This window comes from Oncorhynchus nerka, linkage group LG9a (genome assembly GCF_034236695.1).
Source record: "Oncorhynchus nerka isolate Pitt River linkage group LG9a, Oner_Uvic_2.0, whole genome shotgun sequence".
Lineage (NCBI taxonomy): Eukaryota > Metazoa > Chordata > Actinopteri > Salmoniformes > Salmonidae > Oncorhynchus > Oncorhynchus nerka.
Genome location: NC_088404.1, coordinates 18,796,517 through 18,823,614, shown reverse-complemented (window position 1 = coordinate 18,823,614; position 27,098 = coordinate 18,796,517). Strand labels below are relative to the sequence as shown.

Sequence of the window (27,098 nt, the reverse complement as noted above, 5' to 3'; positions counted from 1 at the left end):
TGTGGAACCTTATATAGACTGGTGTGTGCCTTTCCAAATCATGTCCAATCAATCAATCTTTCTTGCCCTTTCTGCTGTTCTCTATGCCCAATAATGTTTGTACCATGTTTTGTGCTGCTAACATGTTGTGTTGATACCATGTTGTTGTCATGTTGTGTTACTACCATGCTGTGGTGTCATGTGTTACTGCCATGCTATATTTTTGTCTTAGGTCTCTCTTTATAAAGTGTTGTGGTGTCTCTCTAGTCGTAATGTGTGTGTGTTTTGTGTGTGTAATGTGTGTTTTGTCCTATATATATATATTTTTTTAAATCCCAGCAGGAGGCCTTTTGCCACAGGTGGACACCAATCAAGTTGGATCATCAATGCATCTGAGCTCAATTTCAAGTCTCATAGCAAAGGGTCAGAATAAGGTATTTCTGTTTTCTATTTTGAATACATTGGTTTATTATTATTTTATTTGAACCTTTATTTAACTAGGGAAGTCAGTTAAGAACAACTTCTTATTTACCAGGCCAAATCCTAACCCGGATGACACAGGGCCCTATGGGACTCCCATTCATGGCTGGTTGTGATACAGCCTGGAATCGAACCAGGGTCTGTGATGCCTCTAGCACTGAGATGCAGTGCCTTAGACCGGTGCGCCACGTAGTTAACAAACTATAGTTTTGAGTCGGTTAGGACATCTACTTTGTGCATGACACAAGTCATTTTTCCAACAATTGGTTACAGACAGATTATTTCACTCATAATCACTGTATCACAATTCCAATGGGTCAGAAGTTTACATACACTAAGATGATAGTGCCTTTAAACAGCTTAGAAAATTCCAGAAAATGATGTCATGGCTTTAGAAGTTTCTAATAGGCTAATTGACATAATTTGAGTCAATTGGAGGTGTACCTGTGGATGTATTTCAAGGCCTACCTTCAAACTCAGTGCCTCTTTGCTTCACATATGGGAAAATCAAAAGAAATCAGCCAAGACCTCTGAAAAAAATGTGGATCTCCACAAGTCCGGTTCATCCTTGGGAGCAATTTCCAAACGCCTGAAGGTACCACGTCTGTATAAAAAATTGTATGCAAGTATAAACACCATGGGACCACGCAGCCGTCATACCGCTCAGGAAGGAGACGCGTTCTGTCTCCTAGAGATGAACGTACTTTGGTGCGAAAAGTGCAAATCAATCCCAGAACAACAGCAGAGGACCTTGTGAAGATTCTGGAGGAAACCGGTACAAAAGTATTTATATCCACAGTAAAATGAGTCCTATATCGACATAACCTGAAAGGCCGCTCAGCAAGGAAGAAGCCGCTGGCCCAAAACCGCCACAAAACCGCCAGACTACAGTTTGCAACTGCACATGGGGACAAAGATCATACTTTTTGGAGAAAGGTTCTCTGGTTTGATGAAACAAAAATAGAACTGTTTGGCCATAATGACCATCTTTACGTTTGGAGGCTTGCAAGCCGAAGAACACCATCCCTACCGGGAAGCACGGGGGTGGCAGCATCATGTTGTGGGGGTACTTTTCTGCAGGAGGGACTGGTGCACTTCACAAAATAGATGGCTTCATGAGGATGGAAAATGATGTGGATATATTGAAGCAACATCTCAAGACAGTCAGGAAGTTAAAGATTGGTCGCAAATGGGTCTTCCAAATGGACAATGACCCCAAGCATACTTCCAAAGTTATGGCTTAAGGACAACAAAGTCAAGGTATTGGAGTGGCCATCACAAAGCCCTGACCTCAATCCTATAGAAAGTTTGTGGACCGAACTGAATAAGCGTGTGCAAGGAGGAAAGGAGGCCTACAAACCTGACTCAGTTACACCAACTCTGTCAGGATGAATGGGCCAAAATTCACCCTACATATTGAGGGAAGCTTGTGGAAGGCTACCTGAAACATTTGACACAAGCTAAACAATTTATAGGCAATGCTACCAAATACGAATTGAGCGTTTGTAAACTTCTGACCCACTGGGAATGTGATATAAGAAATAAAAGCTGAAATAAATCATTCTCTCTACTATTATTCTCACATTTCACATTCTTAAAATAAAGTGGTGATCCTAACTGACCTACGACAGGGAATTTCTACTAGAATTCAATGTCAGGAATTGTGTAAACTTGTAAACTTCCGACTTCAACTGTATGGTTGGTTGGTTGGTTGGTTGGGTGGGTGGTTGGGTGGGTGCCAGCCAGCCAGCCAAAAGATTATGTTGACAATTACATTGATGGAAGCTACATTTTATCTGCAATACTACCCCCTAAATAAATATATTTAAGATAAAAATTGAATGGAAGAGGGCAGTCCATAAGCGCAGACAGAAGTATATCAAGGATCTGGAAAGATTCTGTATGTATGAATTGTCTAAGATCCCTCCCAATTTATTCTTCAATCTCATAAAACATTATAGATAAAGGCTGAAAGTCATTTTCCTCACAAAGGGAGCAATAATCTTGACACCTGTCTTTTAGAGTATTTATTGTTATACTTGTTAAACAAAATGTTTTTCTGTGAGCAATTGTATTGGTATAAAATAAAATGCTACACTGAAATAAAAAAATATAAACAAACTATTTCAAAGATTTTTCCGAGTTACAATTCATAAAAGGAAATCAGTCATTTGAAATAAATTAATTTGTCCCAAATCTATGGATTTCATATGACTGGGAATACAGATATGCTTATGTTGGTCAAAGATAACTTTAAAAAAAAGTAGGTGTGTGTATCAGAAAAACAGTCAGTATCTGGTGACCACCATTTGACTAAAGCAGCGCGACACATCTCCTTTGCGTAGTGTTGATCAGGCTGTTGACTGTGTCCTGTAGAATGTTGTCCCACTCCTTATCAATGGCTGTACGAAGTTGCTGGATATTGGCGGGAATTGGAACACTCTTTCGTACACGTCAATCCAGAGCATCCCAAACATGCTCAATGGGTGACATGTATGCAGGCAATGGAAGAACTGGGACATTTTCAGCTTCCAGGAATTGTGTACAGATCCTTGTGACATGAGGCTGTGCATTATCATGCTGGAACATGAGTGGCACCACAATGGGCCTCAGGATCTCATTACGATATCTCTGTGCATTCAAATTGCCATAGATAAAATGCAATTGTGTTCGTTGTCCGTAGCTTTTTCCTGCCATACCATAACCCTTCCTCCACCATGGGCAACTCTGTTCACAACGTTGAAATCAGCAAACCGCTTGCTGACACAACGCCATACACTCTGTCTGCCATCTGCCCAGTACAGTTGGAACCGGGATTCATCAATGAAGAGCACACTTCTCCAGCGTGCCAGTGGCCATCGAAGGTTAGCATTTGCCCACTGAAATTTTTTGGTTGTGCAAACCCACAGTTTCATCAGCTCTCCGGCTGGCTGGTCTCAGATGATCTCGCAGGTTAAAAAGCCGGATGTAGAGGTGGCTTGGTTACACGTGGTCTAGGCTGGTTGGACGTACTACCAAATTCTCTAAAATGACATTGGAGGCGGCTTATGGTCGAGAAATTAACATTCAATTCCCTGGCAACAACTCTGGTGGACATTCCTGCAGTCAGCAACAGCTCTGGTGGACATTCCTGCAGTCAGCATGCCAACTGTACGCTCCCTCTAAACTTGAGACATCTGTGGCATTGTGTTTTTTTGACAAAACGTTTTTAGAGTGTAATGATGTGTAATGACCATGCTGTTTAATTAGGTTATTGATATGCCACACCTGTCAGGTAGGTGGTTTATTTTGGCAAAGGAGAAATGCTCACTAACAAATCAAATCAAAATCGAATCAAATCTAATTTTATGGTTAGCAGATGTTAATGCGAGTGTAGCGAAATGCTTGTGCTTCTAGTTCCGACAATGCAGTAATAACCAACGAGTCATTTAACCTAACAATTCCTACTACTTCCTACTAACTACTACCTTATACACACAAGTGTAAAGGGATAAAGAATATGTACATAACATGGATGTACATGGATGTAAATGGATGTAAACAAATTTGTGCACAAAATTTGGACAAAATTTGAGATAAATACGCTTTTTGTGCGTATGGAAAATTTCTGGGATCTTTTATTTCAGCTCATGAAACATTCCATGTTGTTTTTATATTCTTGTTCAGTAAATATACTGTATCTCAGTATTTGTATTATTTATTTTATACAGTCTTTTTTGCTCAATCTTATCAAGGGTGCCAATAATTTAGGTCATGACTATATATCTTTTGACAAAAGAGAGGATGTTGTGTAGAAAGCCACATATAAAGAAATGTGATGCCCATTCCATAATGGAGGATGGCTGGATGCACTCTGCTGGAGGCTACTGCTGGGTGCATTGTGCATCCACTCTTACAAGAATTGAAAAGATGGACCACCATTAACAGAGTTCTACTTAACAGTAGCAGCACTCAAAAGGCTTATTATATAAGGTTATATGTGTTGTGATGTAGGCTACTTTAAATCAGACTGTTAACAAAAACGTAGAAACCTTAGTGGGGTGGTGGCGGCTCCAAGATAGCTGTAGGATTAGCTGATGCCCAGCATCTGCAGTCTGCAGGCTGAGACTCTTCCTGATTGACTGATTGATTCGAGGATAATTTGTTGTTTTTCCTAAATGACGCGACAGGTTTTAACTGATGATCCATCTGGTTATTACAGATTTACAGCACAGCGGGCTCTGCCTCTGTGAGGAGAGATGTTGAAGTTGTCTCTTCCTCTAAATGGTCTTCGATTTAGAAGCATGCAGACTGACGGTCGGAGGGACGGTCGGGTGGACGGTCGTATGGACGGTCAGAGAGACGGCAGGCGTTAGGTAGTGCAGATCACCCAAATGCATTAAGCCTTTAGTCTTTAGTGATGCTGTTATCTTCAGCCAATACTTAATAGTCACCTTCAAATAGGCCCTGCTGGGGAGATTCTGTTTGTGTATTTTTGGAAAGGATTTTTTTTTTCTTCATGAGTCTCTTTCCAGGCCCATTTTGGTGATAACAGCAGTTGCATTTGTCTCCCTAATGTTCACATGATGCATCTCTCTTAGCTTAAATGTATCATATTGCAGTATTGAGCTTGTAGTTTACAAATTAAAGTTTTGTGAAACTGACACTGGTGAAGCGGCACTGACTGAGCCAGCATCTCATTGTTAATGTTTGAGTAGTTACACATGTATTGTTTGCATCACTCTGTTCTGTCACCATATCAAAGTTGTTGATAAGGATGCTGCTCCAAAATGATCTTTCTAGTGAGTCCCGCGGTGCGGCTCAAGAACAACTCAGTCCCAAAGAGCTTTCAACCGTTCTCTTTTTTTATTAATTTACAATTCAAATAATGTAAATACCTATTTGTGCTAAATGCTTCATTACGAAATAGCGGCCTGTGCAGATTTTTGGGAGTGGGGGGGATGAGGGAGGGGGGGGGTAGAAAAGGAAATAGAGAGAGCGAGAGGGAGACAGAGGATGATGAACAGAAAGCACATCACAGTACCAGCCAATGGTTATTGTAGTGTGCTAAGAGCCTCCAGTAAAGAAGCCAAGCTGGAGTCAACTCTCCGGAGTGCCCTACCTTCAGCAGTACTAGAGGACCTGTGGTAGGCTCTCTGGTTTCCTCGGTTACTGAAGCCTTAGTGAGCGGAATATGTCTGAACCTATGTAACAGGTTATATAGTGTGATGCACTCACTCACATAGGCTACCCACTTACCACCAGAATGGGAAGTGATGTGCTGTACGGCTGTGAGGAATTATTTAGTTTCAAGCACTCCGCTCCTCTAAGCCAAAATGCCATCCATCAAGTGCACTCAGCATGGGAGCTTGTTCCAGAGAGGATCCAAGCGCCCTAAAAGCCCTGCTAACCGAGCGCGCTGAAAACTCAGAGTCACAGAGATCAGTGCATTTATAAAGCTTCTATGCTCAGACCAATGTTTATACATCACTCTGTGTGCAGAAAAGCATTAATGGATAGAGGGCCATTCTTGCAACCAAAAATACTTGACCCAAAAGGTGCTTTGGTTCTCTAAGGAACATTGTGAATGGCTGGTTTACTTAAAGTGCTTTTGTGGTAATAGTAGCCTACTCTGTGAGAGTCTCTAACAGATTGTGATATAACTGGCAAGCACAAGGCCATCTCAGATTGTGGTGAAGTTGTTGACTACTAAGAACACTATGATGTTCCCTCAGGAAAACAAACTTCTTGTCTAAGATGACCACACAGAACTCAGGATGTCTGGCAGATGAATGGAAGAACCATTCAACACAGAGTTTGTTTGTCTCTTGGTGTCAGTGTGGTTTTCCAAGTCTTAATCAGACGTTTTCATGTGCTGAGGTGACATTTCATTTGACCATCATAGTGTGTTGAGTTCAGCGTTAATGAGAGAGATGCCCCAGCAACACTAGCTCCAACGGTAGGTCTAGGGGATTGACAACCTCTCCTGAGCCACTGGTAATTCCCTCTAATCTACCTCTCTCACCTTGGCTACCTGCTATAATCACCGCACTAGGAGGAGGAAGACAACGTTTAAATGAACCAGCTTAACGGGTCATTAGGAAAAGGTAAATTATTCATTAAGGAATGTGTAAGGGCAGGGCCTTTGGTGACAGGCAGCTGCGTAGCATAGCGCGCTCGCTGCTTTTGAATGCCACATACGCTGCTTGAAGGGAATTCTCTGAGTCCTCCCTTTGAGAGCTAGCTAAGCTAGCCACTACCGCTCAGTGCTCAGCGCTCGCTCACATTGACAGGAGCCATGAAGAAGCACTGGGATCAGAGGATCCAGGAAGAGGAGCTATGTGTAAATAGAGTTGGTAATTAACTAGGAATCAACTCAAAATGCTTATCCCTAATGCCAGGGTGCATGCGCATAGATTTGTATTTAGTTTGTTGTTCCTGCTGTAACAGTTGCGCCCTGCTGTGAAGCGCTTAGCCCAGTGAACGAAAAGCAGATTTAGTCTCTTGTGATGAACTGTAGGCCTACATGTGAGGTGACACTTGATTGTCAGCTGGAACTAAAAACATTCTGTTTATACAGATCTAAAGGGTGGATTAGCTACTCTAGTGTCATCCCTTACAGATATAACCATGATAGACCTAAATAGAACGCAATTTATTGTATCCTATGGATATAACCACCATACATTTGATATATTTACATTCACATCTTACATACTGTAGAGTCTTCACTCATAATTGCCTTTCATTAGATGTTTCCTGTGTATACACTACTGGTGAAAAGTTTTAGAACACCTACTCATTTGTCACGGTTTTTCTCCTCTTCTGAGGAGGAATAGGAAATATCGGACCAATGCGCAGCGTGGTAAGTGTCCATGTTGTTTATTGTAACCGAAACACTGAAACAAAAGTAGAACAAAACGCAACAGTTCTGTCAGGTACTCACACAAAACAGAAAACAATCACCCACAACTCAAAATGGGAAAACAGGCTACCTAAGTATGGTTCTCAATCAGAGACAACGATTGCTAGTTGCCTCTGATTGGGAATCATACCAGGCCAAAAACACAGAAATAGAAAACATAGAACACAAAACATAGAATACCCACCCACGTCACACCCTGACCCAACCTAAAATCTACGGTCAGGTTGTGACATCATTCAAGGGTTTTCTTTATTTTTACCATTTTCTACATTGTAGAATAATAGTGAAGACATCAAAACTATGAAATAACACAGATGGAATCATGTAGTAACCAAAAAAGTGTAAAGCAAATCAAAATGTATTTTATATTTGAGATTCTTGAAATAGTCCCCCTTTGCCTTGAAGACAGCTTTTCACAGTCTTGGCAATCTCTCAACGAGCTTCATGAGGTAGTCACCTGGAATGCATTTCAATTAACTTCTTAAAAGTTCATTTGTGTAATTTCTTTCCTTCTTAATGCATTTGAGCCAATCAGATGTTTTGTGAGAAGGTAGGGGTGGTATACAGAAAATAGCCACAATTAAATGACCAAGTGCATATTATGGAAAGAACAGCTCAAATAAGCAAAGAGAAACGACAGTCCATCATTAAGTTAAGACATTAAGGTCAGTCAATTTAAGTGCAGTCAGAAAAAAACATCAAGCACTGTAATGAAACTGGCTATCATGAGGACCGACTGTAACTTATGGAGGAGGAGGTGTTATGGTGTGGGGGTGCTTTGACGGTGACCCTGTCTGTGATTTATTTAGAATTCAAGACACACTTAACCAGCATGGCTACCACAGAATTCTGCAGCGAGACGCCATCCCATCTGGTTTGGGCTTAGTGACAATCATTTGTTTTTCAACAGGACAATGACCCAACACACCTCCAGGCTGTGTATGGGCTGTTTGACCAAGAAGGAGAGTGATGGAGTGCTGCATCAGATGACCTGGACTCCACAATCCCCCGACCTCAACTAAATTGAGATGGTTTTGGATGAGTCGGACTGCAGAGTGAAGGAAAAGCAGCCAACAAGTTGCTCAACATATGTGGGAACTCCTTCAAGACTGTTGGAAAAGCATTCCTGGTGAAGCTGGTTGAGAGAATGCCAAGAATATGCAACGCTGTCATCAAGGCAAAGGCTGGCTACTTTGAAGAATCTCAAATATAAAATATATTTAGATTTGTTTATCACATTTTTGGTTACTATATGATTCCATATGTGTTATTTCATGGTTTTGATGTCTTCACTATTATTATACAATGTAGAAAATAGTAAAAACAAAGAAAAACCCTTGAATGAGTAGGTGTTCTATAACTTTTGACCGGTAGTGTTATTGTAGGTGATATTTTACATTGAAGAGAGGGTGTAATCATGTTTGATGATGAATATAATACTACCAGTATGTGCCACAGACGTCTCAAGTTTTGCGGGAGCGTGCAATTGGCATGCTGAGTACAGGAATGTCCACCAGAGCTGTTGCTGGGGAATTAAATGTTAATTTCTCTACCGTAAGCCGCCTTCAACGTTGTTTTAGAGAATTTGGCAGTACGTCCAACAGGCCTCACAACCGCAGACCACGTGTAACCACGCCAGCCCAGGACCTCCACATCTGCCTTCTTCAACTGTGAGATCGTCTGAGGGGGATGGTGGGGGTGCTGAGCAGTACTTCTGTCTGTAATAAAGCCCTTTTTTGTGGAAAAACTCATTCTGACTGGCTGGGCATTTCTGCGCCCCTGCCCAGAAATGTACAATTCATAGATTAGGGCCTAATGAATTTAGTGTATTTTAATTGACTGATTTTCTTATATGAACTGTAACTCAGTAATTGTTTTTGCTCAGTATAAATGAATTAGTGGAGGAGCTTCAGATGTAGCTGCTTTCGGACTTCCATCACTCTGCCCACAGTGTGGGTCTGTACAGCAGTGATGAATGCTTTGGAGAGCTTGCCTGCTTCCTGCTTTTAAAGTGTGTATTGACTCATAAAATACCATTTCCTCCTCCATCGTTTTATTACAAAAGGCTTTGGTAATTCTAGTACTACTGCAGCTCTGTGAGAGTATTTCTATTTCCTGCTTCCTGTGGTGAGCTGCAACTCCCCAGAAAACAAAACACTCACTGATTGGTTGTCATCAGTGTGTTCTCCCTTTGTTGAATGTTTTATTTCTGTTTTATCCAATATGATTTTGTAAAAGAATGGGTATAAAAGTGAGTAAGGGAGAGCAGTCTTCAACTCCCATTCAAACATTCAAAAACTCATCAATGTTTTCAGTTGTTCATAATCATATCCAGTTTATCAGCAAAGATGAAGTATCCCTGTTTCAGAGTTTAGATAATGATACAATCACACAAAGCCCCAATACCAGATCACACAAAGTCACCAGTGTTGTTTTATCTTAATGGACCACTGAGTGGGGAAATAATTACTTGAAGCCCCAGGGTGCAGTTTGAGGAAAGCTTGAGAAATGTGAACATTCTTATTTTTATGTCGTAGGCTACTCCAAGCAACGAGCAGGAGGTCTATCCCAAATACAACAGGATAATGGGGCAATATTTCAAAATGGGATGATTTCACACAACCTTTTGTAGAAAAAAATCTGGCCAAACAAGTTTCAGATGAATTGGGCATTTTAGAAGTGGAAACATTATGAGAGATATTTGTTTACTTCAACTAGAGGTCATTAGGCTATTCAGATGTTTTCCACAAATGAAAATAAACAACAGCAGAAGACTGCACAAAAACCCTGTCCTCCGTCACTCTCTGTGACTAAAATGTTCATTTGATTTGCACCACAGCACAGGTTTCTAATTGAGAGTATCTACACCTGCTAATTTAACCGATGTATTGAACTAATATTCTACTTCCTCTGTTGAGTTGTTTGTATTTCTTTAGTTGTTGGGTAAATATTCAAGGATTATACATTTGCCATTCAAGGCTATACACACCTGTATCCCATATTTTCACATAAATCACTGTGTAAAGCTCTGAATTCCCTATGCAAAGAATTTGTCACCTTCAATGATAATATCCTAATTACAGATGTGCAATCAACCAAATACTGTTCTGTCCTGGCTGGAAGATGATATTAAAAACGACAATTTATTACTTTGCCTGCTAATTTTCCCAGATCTCCCCATGGCTATCATAATGCAATTACAGTATATCATCTGCTGTCTATTTGTCATACAGGGTATATTTCCCTGAGAGAATGATCAGTGGGTTAATCATATCTACACAAGGGGGCCGCCCACCAGTGTTTCTACTGTTACTGGTGAGGGATTGGGTGATTTAACACATCCCCTCGTTCCAATATTAACTTAATTCACTGAATGATATGGCACCTACATTTTTAACCCCTGTTGATTGACACTGGTGCGCAGAAAACACTGATATCCAAAGGGGTTGAACTTGTTTATTGTTAGGAACAGTTTCTTAGTGCTATTACGGCAAGGAATTTTAACAGTTACAATTCCTTGTAATATGGCACGGTGGGAGTTTATGTGAGCAATACTAAATATATGTAACAGTTTCTTTCCTGTTTTTCTCACCATATTGCGTGCCCCCAGGTGGTGCACAAACAATAACAACAGAAGGGCATATTGCCATCGGGTCTTTATTGGAAAATAGCTTCTTTTCATGTGTGAACATTTTACGAGATATTATTTCCTTTTCTCTGAGTGGACTGCATGTTGACATATCATTTGCTCTCATGTGGGGTTATCTGGAGTTCAAACTAGGCAAAAGAAGGAGTAAAAAATGTGTGATGAAACCTCCGTGGAGGTCCTGTCAGTTCTTCTCTGAGAGCTCTCCTTTCAAGTAAGCTACCCTTATGAACCAGGGAATATACTAAAGACTCAAGTTCCCTTAATGAGCATTCTTATCTTGTTGTTATCTTGTTGTGCAATTATCTCACTGTGCAGTCAAATAAAACCATACACACATCTCTAATACCTACAGCAGTACTGTTGTTCCACCTTCAATATGTCGAACCTGCACCTTGTCTATCCTGTCCCTGTTCATACTGACTTCTAGCCCGAGTAGACACTTTGTCCTCGTTTTGCGCACCATTTGTCTCCTTCCCCTCTCGGTGGGTGGCGATAATGTGAAGTGCTTAACAAACGAGCCCAAGAGTTGCTGAGCTGTTCCTGTAATGGCATCCATGTCTCGCCAGTGTCACGGAGGGCAGGGACGCACTGCAACGCGCTCCGGTACTTGCAGCCTCCATGTGTTCTCGCTGACCTATGCACTACCTGCGCTCTAATGGGTCATATTTTAGCTCCCATGGCGGTGACAAATGGCTCCACTCTAAAAGCCCTGTCCAAGGTGCTGAAACTCAGTTGATATATGGCGGAGTCCCTCTGATAAATGCCCCCATCAGTCCGCATGTGACGCCGATTCATCACCTCTCTGAGGTTTATGTTAGGAATCCATATTGGGTTTTAAATGAAAGAGAATATCTTGCAATTCAAAGTCATTGGGTTTCTCTGAAGCCGCACACACACACTCACACACACACACACACACACACACACACATATATAAAGTACCGTGTGTAAGTTATATACACACACACACTCTCTCTTACTCCCCGGTCATTGCCAAAACACGTCGTCCTGCCTGAGATTGCATTTTAGTAACAATGTTAAAATGTCCGCCTTCAAGGGCAGTCCCAGTAATTGTGTTTGTCTACATCACACTGTTTTCCTTTTGCATGGTTTAGACAGTGATATGAAAAGATTTATGGGATTCATATTTATGAATTATAACATTTTGCATTTCATGGATAGCTGAATGTTATTGATAAAGGAAGCTTAGATTGTTCCTTTCAGAGCATCCCAATATCGTATTCAGATTGTTCTAAGCAAGTCATCCTTGAAGTTGGGTCTTTCGTAATTACAATTTCAAGTAAGTAAGAGAAAGCATTACATTTCGATTAAAATACAATGTACTGTTTTTAATGAAAAAAAATATTTGATCATAAAATTGTTTACATATACACTGTTATTGTCTACTAGTCTAACAAGTTTTGCCCATTATAAATTGTATACGAGTGGTATTTCTTACTTATGACCCTTGAGTGTTATTTAAACAGCACAGAAAATATTCCTCATTGTGGACCACAAAGACATCTCCACAAGGCGTTATAAAGCACAAGTCAATAACCGAGAGAGACGACACAGTCTTTGTGCTGTGCTTTTTTGCAGTTGCACTGCATGAATGACCGATCAGTAGCCACGAATATCGCAATCTAGATACCTGTCTGTGCACGTTTTTGCTGCAATGACATAATTTTGTTGTATAAAAGAGTCTGTGGGTCTGGGATTAGCTGGTTACGTATTTTTGCGTGAGGGTGCCGGTTTATGGTTCAATCATGTGTTCCAAGTTCCAGGAGTTCCAGAACCCAATGCTCTGTCATTGTCATGAAAAGAGGGCACATGAATCACACATGTCCAACACTCTTTCACCTTGTTTAAAATCCAGAACATTAATTTTCCTGCTCCAAGGCCGTTTCTTTCTTTACATGGAGTTGTCTGGCAAGTCTATTACAGTCACCTTCACCTTGACTCCAGCCACACAGAGTTCTGTGAGAGAAGAGGCGGAGCCAGGGCGGGTGCTAGGACCCAGCATTGACTCAGTTTGGTCCACCATCAACTTCCTGTAAAAGTGTTGGCTTTGCAGAGATGTGTATATGATGGAGCAAGCCACAGCAACCACGATGAAAAGCACAGCACATGCAGCCATCACCACTGTGTCCCACTTCTCACTGCTCTCCACGGTGTGAGCCAGTCCCTTTGTGGTGACATTGACACAGTCCCTGTTGTGTCCGAGCTGCATGCTCGTGACTTCCACACACACCCGGTACTGGGTGGAGGGGTTTAGGTGGGTGAGACGATACACCTTCACATCGGTTGGTACTCTAGCAGTGTATGCCATGGAGGGATGCTTAGCATTCGCCATTGTGAACCACTTTATGTTGGATATAAGACCACCGTGAGTGTTATCCCAAGACACCAAAACAGAGTTGGGCTGCACTGATCTAACGTCCACATGTAAAGCATTGCCATTATCAGAAGGATGTGGAAAGTATCCATCTACCACCAACAACACAGACTTGAGGTCTGCACCAACAAGATTGTGAGCAACACAGGTGTACAGCCCTGCCTCAAGCATGGTAGTGTCATAGATGTCAAAGGTCCCCTCTGGATGCATGTAGTACTTATCAGACACGCTGTTGGGCAGGACTCTGTCCCCGGAGGGGGTGACCCAGTATATCTCTGGCTCCGGCTCTCCGAATGCCCGGCAGTGAAGCGTCACCGAGCTCCTTTTCCCAACGGTGACACGATCTGGGAGGCTCCCGGGCGAGATGAGCGGGAGGCAAATCTCAGTCATCTCCCTGAAGTGGACCTTGCGGACGTGCTGGCCCTGGTACTCCGGCGGCTCCACGCAGAAGAGGGAATCTGGCTCCATGAAGCGCACGCCGGTCTGGTTCATGTTGATCCAGCGGATGACGCAGTCGCAGCGAATGGGGTTGCTGTGCATGCTAACCTCACGCAGGTTGGGCAGGGAGTCCACAGTGCTGTGGTGCAAGGCGCTGAGGGCATTGCTGTTCAGCATCAGTGTTTCGAGTCTCGGCAACTTGTGGAAGGCATTGGGGTGGATGTAGGAGAGCTTGGGGTTGTTGGTGGCTTCAATCTTGGTCAGCTCAGGGAGATTGTTGAGGGCAAAGCTGTCGATGGACACCAGCGCAGGCATGCTGTTGATGCCCAACTCTTTGAGGTGGATCATGTCCACAAAGTCCCCTCTCTGAATCCTCTCGATGGGGTTCTTGTTGAGATCCAGAAACTTCAGGCTCTTGGCTTTCTTCAGAGCAGCCTGTGGCACTCTGTCAAACAGGTTGTCAAAAAACGAAACACTCTCCAGGTTGTCGAGGCCGACCAGAGTGTCATCTGGGATTTCGGAGAGATTCATCCTGGCCAGAACCAAGCTGCGTAGGTTGACCAAGGGCTTGAAGTTCATGTCTGACAATTGAACAATGGGGTTCTCCCCAATCATCAGGATCTCCAGGCGGGGTAGAGGCTGAAACCACACCCTGTTGATGCCCCTGAGGTGGTTGGAGTTGAGATGGAGCCGCAGGAGCCTCCCTAGCCCTCTAAAGGCACCAGGACTGATGGATGAGATCAGGTTGTGGTTGATGTAGAACTCCTGGAGGTTGGGCAGGGATGGGAGACAGTTGTCTGACAGGGCCTGAACCCAGTTCTCCTCCATGTGCAGTGACAGCAGCTGGGTAAGAGGACCCAGATGGACATCGCTCACAGAGGATATGTTATTCTGGGATAAATCTATCTCAGTGATATTAGCCAGGTAATCCAAAGGTTTCTCAACACTTATGATATTGTTGGTCTGTAACAATAGCACCTGTGTGTCTGAGGGCAGTCTCTCTGGCATTGACGATAGGCCTAAGTCATTACAGTCCACCGTGGGAGCCTCTGTATAAATAGAGCTTGGAGAGAACCAGGGTCGTATCTCACACTGGCACAATGCAGGACAATGAGCAGCGCCCCCCTCCGAGGCCAGAACAAAAGCTGTCAGAGCTAGCTCTGCTAACAAACAAGCCAAGAACGCAGTCTTCTTCATCTTGGCCCCCTATTACCTTGAACTAGAAATGGGTCCTTATGGAGTCAGCTGTTAGCACTGTTAACTTCACAAATAAAGGCTCATTTGTTACCGCAGTGAGACAGAACAGATTTCTGCTGATGCCTGATCCCTAAAGCTTTGGCCTTTTTGTAGTCGTTGTCTAGTCCTTGGCAGAGAGTAAAGGAGCAACCTTTCTTCAATTTACACTGTGCCAGGTTGTCAGGCAAGTTGGATGTGTGAAGGTCAATGTATCCTTCAGGGAGTCTGTCGGTGAAGAACAGGGAGGGTTGAGGAGGAACGCTCTGGCTTGGGCTGGGGATGGATCACTCTGTCTTCCATCATTATTATCCTCAATCACAGTCACTCATCGTGTCAATTTCCATCTGGGGAGAAAAATATCAGAAAAAATACATTCAGTACTACATGGCATTATTGGGAGACTGTTTCATATATTGACATTTAGGAATATTGAGACATATATTCTATGCTCGTTTGATTTTATTGCTTTCACTTCGCCATCAAAATTCTGAGTTATGATTGACTTGACCTTATATATATTATTTGACAGGTTGGTGGCTAATAAATGTGCGTCCCAAATGGCACCCTTTTTCCTATGTAGTGCACTACTTTTAACCAGAGCCTTATGGGCCCTAGTCAAAAGTAGTATAATATAGGAAATATGGTGCTGTTTTGGATACACACAATAGCACTTTGGAGTCACTTAATATCCCTGCAGGGCAAGAGATCTGCCAGAGGATCTGGAATTTTAAACAGTGATCTTGCACACAGCAGTAATACAAATCCCCCCAAAACATTTCCCAAAAACTTTGCATCAAGAACAGTTTGAACAGCTAAAACATTGTGAGCCAGAGCCTATCCCAGTTTTACCATCCACCCTAATTAGCTACATTTCGTCATCCACCCTAACTCTGCCGTTGTGAACTATGTATTCACATACACGCAGCAACTGTCACACTCACACACAACTACCCACGATCACTTCAACTGGAGTATATGACCTCAAGGCATTTCAGATTCTCCCAAAATATCTCTGAAGCTTGCTACAGGTCTTGTTCTGTCTCTTCATCCTCTCCTGCATTATTTATGAGGAGTTGAATCAAAGTGGTTCTTACAGGTGACAGGTCTGTGCCGGGGTTTGCATATGTCGACTGCACATATTGATGATTTGATTAATTTGTGACCTTGAGTGCAGAAGCCACGGCTCCGTGTGTGATAGTAGATGAGCTGTCTGTAAGGCTATAAGAGCAGGGCTGCTGATGAAGACTCCCTATGACAGAGCACTGTGCATATATTAGCTTGTTTATGGCAGTCAGTCAACACACACAGGTGGAATCAAGAGGCAAAAATATTTTTGCTGGTCGTTTCTTTTTTTTGTGTGCCTAATGTTCTTGTGCTCAGCCATCTGTGTAGGACCTGTGTTCAGATTCTGTCCAAGCTGCTCTGTGCCTGATATTATACAGCACGTGTAATATCCACACACATTTGGTGTTTCATTGCTAAGCTATTTATGTCAAGTGTTGAAATAAATACTTAAGTGTGGTAATGCTAGCTATCATTTGCAACGATCATTTTCAGACTCCTTTATTTCATACAAGGGAATGGTTTTATTGGCAAGAGATTCCTCCATATGGCCCAGGTGGTAGAGTGTGTAACCATATTATGTAAATATGTTTTTCACAGTAGATCGGAAAAATATACTTAAAAGAAAATAACCCCCATGCTAATAAGGAGAGCAAGTATTAAATTGTAAACTGGATGAGCGATGCTCTCCTGTTTGCTTCCACGAAGCTCACGCTAATTTCCCTTTTTATTACTTAAGAGCCTGTTGTTACTTCACTCACATGCCTTCCTCTCATAATTAGATCAAATGGACGTTTGAGTGGTGGTAAATGTTCTTCCAACATTATATTAATAAAGTATCTTTAGCTGCGGGAAGAATAGAAGAGATGAGGTGAAGAGGCATTGGAAAGCTGCTGCTGTTGCTTTGTGATGCTATTTCAATAGAAAGGCTAATCTCCGACAGGTAGCTAACACTCCTTGCTTGTGTGTAACACGGGTGATAACGCCATGCACTTGTATAACGTATTGTCTAGTTGTGTTTAACACGGATGATAACGCCATGCACTTATATAAAGTATTGTCTAGTTGTGTTTAACACGGGTGATAACGCCATGCACTTGTATAATGTATTGTCTAGTTGTGTTTAACACGGATGATAACGCCATGCACTTGTATAACGTATTGTCTAGTTGTGTCTAACACGGATGATAACGCCATGCACTTATATAAAGTATTGTCTAGTTGTGTTTAACACGGATGATAACGCCATGCACTTGTATAACGTATTGTCTAGTTGTGTGTAACACGGGTGATAACGCCATGCACTTGTATAACGTATTGTCTAGTTGTGTGTAACACGGGTGATAACGCCATGCACTTGTATAACGTATTGTCTAGTTGTGTGTAACACGGGTGATAACGCCATGCACTTGTATAATGTATTGTCTATTTGTGTTTAACATGGGTGATAACGCCATGCACTTGTATAACGTATTGTCTAGTTGTGTGTAACACGGGTGATAACGCCATGCACTTGTATAATGTATTGTCTATTTGTGTTTAACATGGGTGATAACGCCATGCACTTGTATAATGTATTGTCTATTTGTGTTTAACATGGGTGATAACGCCATGCACTTGTATAATGTATTGTCTATTTGTGTTTAACATGGGTGATAACGCCATGCACTTGTATAATGTATTGTCTATTTGTGTTTAACATGGGTGATAACGCCATGCACTTGTATAATGTATTGTCTATTTGTGTTTAACATGGGTGATAACGCCATGCACTTGTATAATGTATTGTCTATTTGTGTTTAACATGGGTGATAACGTCATGCACTTGTATAATGTATTGTCTATTTGTGTTTAACATGGGTGATAACGCCATGCACTATAATATATTTTCTAGTTATTTATCTTATTTAGCTCCCTTAGGGATTTATTTTCCACTTGTGTTTTTGTTTGATATGCTGCAGCTGTATCAGAAGAGCACCCATTATTTAATGTATAATTTAACCTCTCTCCCCCCTCTCTCTCAAGTAGAAGATGTGGCCTTCGAGGCCAGGAGGTTGTGGTAAGAGGAAACAATTGATTGTGCGATTAAGTCAAGGGGTGTTGACCTCTGTGGACTCATTTGGGCTGAGGAAACATAGGGATCAGTCCACACGCGGCAGGCCAGCCGCCTGCCACTTAGTAGAGAGTGCATTGCATTCCCAAGTCCCAAATGCTACAGTTAGTTACAGTTCAAAGGCAGCACTCTTTTAAAACACCACAAAAAATATAACACATTTACAGAAATCCCATCAAAGACTACAAAAATGGAATTGTGTTTGTTACTTCTATAAATAGGGAATTAAGATAACAATGCACTACGTCACTAGCATGCTAACAAAGAATATCTGGGAAATCAGTATAGCCATATGAAAGCTGTCTACTTCACAAATAATTATTGCACTCACCTATAGTTTACCACTTTTAAGTGCTGAATATTGACATTCTCCAAATGGATGATGGGTGTATGGCAGAAAAGGGGTTGATATACACTACCGTTCAAAAGTTTGGGGGTACGTAGAAATGCCCTTGTTTTTTGTCTGTTAAAATAACATCAAATTAATCAGAAATACAGTGTAGACATTGTTAATGTTGTAAATGACTATTGTTGCTGGAAACGGCAGATTTATAAATGGAATATCTACATAGGCGTACAGAGGCCCATTATCAGCAAACATCACTCCTGTGTTCCAATTGCACGTTGTGTTAGATAATCCAAGTTTATCATATTAAAAGGCTAATTGATTATTAGAAAACCATTTTGCAATTAGGTTAGCACAGCTGAAAACTGTTGTGCTGATTAAAGAAGCATTAAAACTGTTCTTCTTTAGACTAGTTGAGTATCTGGAGCATCAGCAATTGTGGGTTCTATTACAGGCTCAAAATGTCAAGAAACAAAGAACTTTCTTCTGTAACTCGTCAGTCTATTCTTGTTCTGAGAAATTAAGGCTATTCCATGCATGAAATTGCCAAGAAACTGAAGATCTCGTACAGATCTCGTACAAGAAAAAGCCATATCTCAGACTGGCCAATAAAAATAAAAGATTAAAGATGGGCAAAAGAACGCAGACACTGGACAGAGAAACTCTGCCTAGAAGGCCAGCATCCCGGAGTCGCCTCTTCACTGTTGATGTTGAGACTGGTGTTTTGTGGGTACTATTTAATGAAGCTGCCAGTTGAAGACTTGTGAGGCATCTGTTTCTCAAGCTAGACACTCTAATCTATTTGTCCTCTTGCTCAGTTGTGCTCCGGGTCATCCCACTCCTCTTTCTATTCTGGTTAGAGCCAGTTTGCATTGCTCTTTGAAAGGAGTAGAACGCAGAGTTTTGTACAAGATCTTCAGTTTCCTGGCAATTTTTCGCATGGAATAGCCTTCATTTCTCAGAACAAGAATAGGCTGACGAGTTTCAGAAGAAGGTTCTTTGTTTCCTGGCATTTTAAGCCTGTAATCGAACCCACAAATGCTGATACTCAACTAGTCTAAAGAAGGACAGTTTTATTGCTTCTTTAATCAGCACAACAGTTTTCACCTGTGCTAACATAATTGCGAAAGGGTTTCTAATGATCAATTAGCCTTTTCAAATGATAAACTTGGATTAGCTAACACAACGTGGCATTGGAACACAGGAGTGATGGTTGCTGATAATGGGCTTCTGTACGCCTATGTAGATATTCCATAAAAAATCTGTCGTTTCCAGCTGCAATAGTCATTTACAGTATTAACAATGTCTACACTGTATTTCTGATCAATTTTATGTTATTTTAATGGACAAAAAATGATTTTCTTTCAAAAATAAGGACATTTCTAAGTGACCCCAAACTTTTGAACGGTAGCGTACCCAACTGTCCTTTTTCATACAGTGAAACAGACTCTGTACTGGATGAGAGTCCACGGGCCACAGTGCAGTGTGTTCCTTCCCTACACCTCCTAATGTAGTAGACATGTCATAAAGTGGTTGCAATTCGCCATGTTTTATTCACTAGCTAGTCAGGCAGCGAGTGACGAGCATGCTGCAGCTACAGTATAGAGGGGAAAGGATGTGATGTGCAGCGCGCCACCGCGCCAAGGGGAAGTGACACCCTGACATTCTGCCACATTAATATACCATGGTATTGTGACAGATCTTACTGGTCTTGATGTTGTTAAGCCTAATGAATCTTTGGAAGGTAATAGCTTTTTAGACTACAGAATGAACATTTGCTCTGTTGCTAATCTCTTTAATGTTAATGTGAAAATTAGAATGTTGATGAATGACTGTGCAGTGTGTCTGATACATGTCATGTTACTTCTCAAAGAAATGTGACATAGAATTGGGTTGGGGTAGAGTAGACAGACAAAACAAAGCATGTGTACTTAAAAACAGGTATGTACAAGAGGCAGTGTGATATAGAAAATGGAGGATGGAAATAGTGGCCATTTAAAAGCTGCTGGGGACAAAGTGGTGTTTTATTTGTGCATTTACAGTAGCCCAGTATAGCAACACATCTCTTTTCACAGTCTTTTAATCAGTGCCAGAAGTCCAATTCAGTCACATCCTCCACTTTCTCTCGAAAAGCATTAAATGTGCCACCACTTTGTGATGCATCAGTAGAGTTGTTGACTTTTCTAATGTTTAGTAACAGTCTTGTAGTTTGGAGGGAGGGTGGTGGGGGTGGGAGGTGAGGTGAGGGAGTGGGAGGTGAGGTGATGGGGTAGGAGATGAAGTGAGGGGTGGGAGGTGAGGTGAGATGAGATGAGGGGGAGAGGGGGTGGGAGGTGAGGTAAGGGGGGGTAGGGAGGAGAGGTGAGGGGGAGAGGTGAGTGGGTGGGAGGAGAGGAGAGATGGTGGGAGGAGGGGAGGTGAAGGGATCTGAGGAGGGGAAGTGAAGGGATCGGAGGAGGGGAGGTGAAGGGATCGGAGGAGGGGAAGTCAAGGGATCGGAGGAGGGGAGGTGAGGTGATCGGAGGAGGGGAGGTGAGGTGAGGTGATCGGAGGAGGGAAGTGAAGGGATCGGAGGAGGGAGGTGAAGAGATCGGAGGAGGGGAAGTCAAGGGATCGGAGGAGGGGAGGTGAGGTGATCGGAGGAGGGGAGGGGAGGTGAGGTGATCGGAGGAGGGGAAGTGAAGGGATCGGAGGAGGGGAGGTGAGGTGATCGGAGGAGGGGAGGGGAGGTGAGGTGATCGGAGGAGGGGAAGTGAAGGGATCGGAGGAGGGGAGGTGAAGATCGGAGGAGGGGAAGTGAAGGGATCGGAGGAGGGTAGGTGAAAGGATCGGAGGAGGGGATGTCATGGGATCAGAGGAGGGGAGGTGGGGTGAGGAAAATGGAGTGATGTAAGTGCCCCTCTCTTCTATTGCCGCCCCCCCCCACCTCTTTTTTATTGATTTACCATTAAATCTATCCAAGCTAAATCTGTTCTTTCAACGTGACCTGCTCCCTCGTGTTCCCTATAGCGCTACCTGCTACATTATCACCCTATAGCGCTACCTGCTACAATATCACCCTATAGCGCTACCTGCTACAATATCACCCTTTAGCGCTACCTGCTACAATATGACAGCCTGCTACATGTTGTCATTGCTGCCTGAGCAGCCCACCATGAAAGCCTGCATTAGCTATGCTAGCAACGTGCCTGTCATTAGCATTAGCTGTATGGCTACATTCATTAGGCCAACCCACTGTGTGGTACCCATGCATAATGACATCCCCCTTGCATCTGTTCAACGCCGCCTGCAAATAAACAGCAATTTAACAATTAATTAGGGATCGATGTTAAGCTGTCAACTCCCCCAGGCTTCCTACCAATCCCCTCCTCCTCCTATCTACCCTCTCTCATATGGTCTACTGTCACGCACGCACGACGCACGCACGCACGCACGCACACACACACACACACACACACACACACACACACACACACACACACACACACACACACACACACACACACACACACACACACACACACACACACACACACACACACACACACACACACACACACACACACACGGTATGGTATTCATGTAAACATGACCTGCCTGTTGATTTACAATGTTATTTGTATGTATGCACCATATAAAATGAGTTTTGCAGGGTACAGTGAACTCACCACACACATTTTTCACTATGGATTAATCTATCACTATCACAGCTCATTGCATAAATACCAATCGTAATACATTAACTGGTAAAGCAGCATGGGGTGTTAGCTGTCAACATGCCCTTTTCCACAGGCTCAGGTAGGACTAGTTCTGACTGTAAAATGCAGGATTTACTTTAGGAAAAAAACAGTGTTTCAGAATCTGAGTCATACTGTATCTGCTGGGAATGCGTTTTCCCAGTGTATCAAATCAATCTTTGTTTATCCCTTGAATCCATGTGCTACGGTACACCGATATTCTCGTAGTGGGGATTTTGCAGGGTAGGTAGGTTGTGTGGCGTGGTTTTCATTTGACTCTTTATTGAGCAAGGATAGTATTGGAAGGAAGTTTTCACCTGAAAAAATACAAAATTGAGCTAAATCTGTCTAAGGTATGTTATACACAGGAGTTTGAGGTTGGCTTGTGAATCTTAAATCTTCAAGATTTTAGTGACAAACAGAAACCGTCTACTTATCAGAAATAATTCATGTTTGATAGTAATGCTATTTCACATTACTGATATTAATTAGCCTGCTGATTTTTATTTATTTTATAGAGTAAATAGTCTTTTGAGAGATGCACACATTACAGCCATTGTTAATGCATGGAATGGTGTTGAGTGTGAGGTACAGAATCTTGTAGCGATCTATTCCTCTCAAACTTTGTTTCTGTTCAACCAGTCAGTGTGCTTTGCTTTAGTGATGTCTGCAGCGTGACATCACAGATTCAACGTGTACACTTTCACTTTTTGTCTAAAGCACCAGTACTGCTTTCTCTTGTGGATTCATCACTCCAGTCCCCACCCGTCTGCATAGAAAACCTTGGGAAAGCAGGACGACCATAGAAGAGGACTATATGACGACTGCCTCTTTAAATATGTTCGTAGCCAGGGTATTCCCCATGATATTGGTGCATTTTTGCATAGAAATAGACAATTGTATGCATAATTAGGCTAGTTCTTGAAAACAGAATGATGCAGTCATCTTTCTGACTCCGATTTAGTAGCTAACATTGTGACCGTGCTGAATGAGGTCTGCTGCTCACTAAAAATGCCTCAGTGTGACGTTGTTTAATTATGAACAAGCCCTAAATGCAGCCGGGTGATGGGAGATGGCGAGAAAGAATGAGGGAGATGAGGTGAGGTGAAAGAGAGTGGGAGAGAGAGATGGAGAGATGGGGGGGGGGGGGGCTGTTCTGGTAAATTAAGCAGGCTGTGGTGGGGATGTATTTTTCCTCTGGTTCGAGGAGAGTTCTCCACAGCCCAGCACTCCAGCTCTGTCTCACCTGGATTCCTTAAAGATGCGGACAACTCCTAAATAAATCCTCTTTGAGGTTCGTCCTCTTGGCATACAGTCAAATAGTGTCCAACTGTAAATGCAGACAGTACTTATGTGTTATGATCCATCAGTGAAAACGGAAAGGGGTCTCTTTACCCCGGGCTTATTACTGGTTTACCTCGTTGAGTTCTGGTCTTTTCTACTGATGGCAGATTCCCTGACTTGTCTTCTGTTCTATCCCTGACAGACACACAGAGGCGAGTATACTTCAGTTTTGATATTTTTCTCAGATGTACCTGTAGAGCGATCCTGCCGAGATAACACCGCCTTCATTCCACTCCAGCCTGAAAACCACAAATCTCTCAAACCGCTTTCAAAATACACCCTGATGCAAATAACAGGCAGTTCCTTCTCTGAAACCTCTGCATCCTACATATTCATCCAAACATTTCCTTAAGCAGCAATGACAAAATGCCTGTGTTGGACTCCTCAGCCTTTCATTTCCTCAATTCCACCCCCCACCCCCATCCCCGGCCAAGCCTCCCACATAACTGCAGGCTGTGCCTTCTGCCTTCTTGGCTGCTAACTCCCTCCACACAGACACAGGTTCAACTCAAGGACTACCGCATTGTCACACTGAAAACCAACCCTCTACCACACCAAACAAATACACTTGCCTCATACACACACAGGAGAGAGAGATAGATAGAAACTTACCAGTGGAAGTGAGTCCCTTCACACACACCCTCATGCCTGGAACCCACATGCTTTAGAGCAATAGTCCAGCTTGACAGTGTGAGACTCAGATCACAGCAGGTTTTTCATGTGTATTTCCAAGAACATGCGTCTTCTTCTCCTTTCGTCGCTAGAGAGGCAGAGAGAGAGAGCGCGAAACAGGAGAGGGAGGGAGAGATGGTTTAGCTCCAGCTCTAAAACCATTCCACTGTGTGTGTGAGAGAGGCAGAGGGAGGGAGAGAGAGGAGAGAGAGAGAGAGAGAGAGAGAGAGAGAGAGAGAGAGAGAGAAGGAAACAGGAGAGGGGAAGGAGAGATAGGTAGCTCCAGCTCTGATATCGTTCCACTGTGTGTGTGTGTGTGTGTGTGTGTGTGTGTGTGTGTGTGTGTGTGTGTGTGTGTGTGTGTGTGTGTGTGTGTGTGTGTGTGTGTGAGAGAGAGAGAGAGAGAAAGAGAGAGAGAGAGGCTGAGAGAGAGGCAGAGAAAGGCTCTCTTGGTTGTGTGTGTGTGTGTGTCTTTGCTTGCTAAAGACGCTGGGTGCAGAGCAGAGCGATAGGGTGGGGGCTGTTCTCTGTCTATCCCTCCTTTTCTCCAGCGCAGTTAGAGAGCAGATCACTCAGCTGATCAACCATCACTCTGCTCCGGTGATGCCAGCTCCACCGTCATTAATAACACATACACACATACACACACAGTCCAATCCCTCTTCAGATCGCAGGCTCTGTTCTTGGAGCTGCTAGTAATTCTGATTGGCTGAGCAGGCTGTCAATCAGTCATGATCCCCTGTATCCCTGAGGGAGAAGGAGGGAGGAAGAGACTAAATGTGTGTGTATGTGTGGGATAGAGTAGGAGGAATGGAGTGACAGAGAGAGTGTGTCTCTGTCTGTGTGTTTGTTAAAGAGAGAGTGATAGAGGGAGACTGAGTGAGAAAACATGGGAGGGAGGGATGGCGAATGGATGTGGCTTCTTATTAAGACTGGCATTTCGGGTTTGAATCTCCAGGGGATTTGAAGGCAGCGTTTAACAAAGTGCGGTTTCTGCAGGTCAATTATTATTATGTTATTCAATGCCTTTGTGTCCCTCATTTGGCCAGACACTCTGAACTGAACACCTGTGTACCTCTGGCTCCCTGGTACCCTCACAGTCATATACAGTGGGGCAAAAAATAATTTAGTCAGCCACCAATTGTGCAAGTTCTCCCACTTAAAAAGATGAGAGAGGCCTGTAATGTTCATCATAGGTACACTTCAACAAAATGAGAAGAAAAAAATCCAGAAAATCACATTTTAGGATTTTTAATGAATTTATTTGCAAATTATGGTGGAAAATAAATATTTGGTCAATAACAAAAGATTATCTCAATACTTTGTTATATACCCTTTGTTGGTAATGACAGAGGTCAAACGTTTTCTGTAAGTCCTCACAACGTTTTCACACACTGTTGCTGGTATTTTGGCCCATTCCTCCATGCAGATCTCCTCTAGAGCAGTGATGTTTTGGGGCTGTTGCTGGGCAACACAGACTTTCAACTCCCTCCAAAGATTTTCTATGGGGTTGAGATCTGGTGACTGGCTAGGCCACTCCAGGACCTTGAAATGCTTCTTACGAAGCCACTCCTTCATTGCCCGGGCGGTGTGTTTGGGATCATTGTTAGGCTGAAAGACCCAGCCACGTTTCATCTTCAATGCCCTTGCTGATGGAAGGAGGTTTTCACTCAAAATCTCACGATACATGGCCCCATTCATTCCTTCCTTTACACGGATCAGTCGTCCTGGTCCTTTTGCAGAAAAACAGCCCCAAAGCATGATGTTTCCACCCCCATGCTTCACAGTAGGTATGGTGTTCTTTGGATGCAACTCAGCATTCTTTGTCCTCCAAACACGACGAGTTGAGTTTTTACCAAAAAGTTATATTTTGGTTTCATCTGACCATATGACATTCTCCCAATCTTCTTCTGGATCATCCAAACTTGTGTCATCCAAACTTCAGACGGGCCTGGACATGTACTGGCTTAAGCAGGGGGACACGTCTGGCACTGCAGGATTTGAGTCCCTGGTGGCGTAGTGTGTTACTGATGGTAGGCTTTGTTACTTTGGTCCCAGCTCTCTGCAGGTCATTCACTAGGTCCCCCCGTGCTCACCGTTCTTGTGATAATTTTGACCCCACGGGGTGAGATCTTGCGTGGAGCCTCAGATCGAGGGAGATTATCAGTGGTCTTGTATGTCTTACATTTCCTAATAATTGCCCCCACAGTTGATTTCTTCAAACCAAGCTGCTTACCTATTGCAGATTCAGTCTTCCCAGCCTGGTGCAGGTCTACAATTTTGTTTCTGGTGTCCTTTGACAGCTCTTTGGTCTTGGCCATAGTGGAGTTTGGTGTGTGACTGTTTGAGGTTGTGGACAGGTGTGTTTTATACTGATAACAAGTTCAAACAGGTGCCATTAATACAGGTAACGAGTGGAGGACAGAGGAGCCTCTTAAAGAAGAAGTTACAGGTCTGTGAGAGACAGAAATCTTGCTTGTTTGTAGGTGACCAAATACTCATTTTCCACCATAATTTGCAAATAAATTCATTAAAAATCCTACAATGTGATTTTCTGGATTTTTTTCTCATTTTGTCTGTCATAGTTGAAGTGTACCTATGATGAAAATTACAGGCCTCTCTCATCTTTTTAAGTGGGAGAACTTGCACAATTGGTGGCTGACTAAATACTTTTTTGCCCCACTGTATCTGTGGCTGGAATAGAAGCCCATAAGTTTTGATAATTGTAATGCTATTGATCATG

The 27,098-nt window shown here is 42.8% G+C and overlaps 1 protein-coding gene and 1 pseudogene across 1 annotated transcript; one reads left to right on the top strand and one right to left on the bottom strand.

The window, feature by feature from the left end:
- LOC115134841 (mitochondrial inner membrane protease subunit 2-like) overlaps nucleotides 1-27,098 on the top strand; it is a 211,334-nt pseudogene that overhangs the window by 140,710 nt on the left and 43,526 nt on the right.
- On the bottom strand, nucleotides 10,804-24,552 carry LOC115134002 (leucine-rich repeat neuronal protein 3-like). Its single transcript, XM_029667499.2, has 2 exons — nucleotides 24,296-24,552; nucleotides 10,804-15,425 (listed from the first exon to the last, which is right to left on the bottom strand). Exon 2 carries the CDS (start codon nucleotides 15,040-15,042, stop codon nucleotides 12,925-12,927), a length of 2,118 nt encoding a protein of 705 aa, XP_029523359.1. The 5' UTR covers nucleotides 15,043-15,425; nucleotides 24,296-24,552; the 3' UTR covers nucleotides 10,804-12,924.

Excerpts from the sequence above, each read along its gene's own strand:
- LOC115134002 (XM_029667499.2), bottom strand. The coding sequence starts at position 15,042 with ATGAAGAAGACTGCGTTCTTGGCTTGTTTGTTAGCAGAGCTAGCTCTG.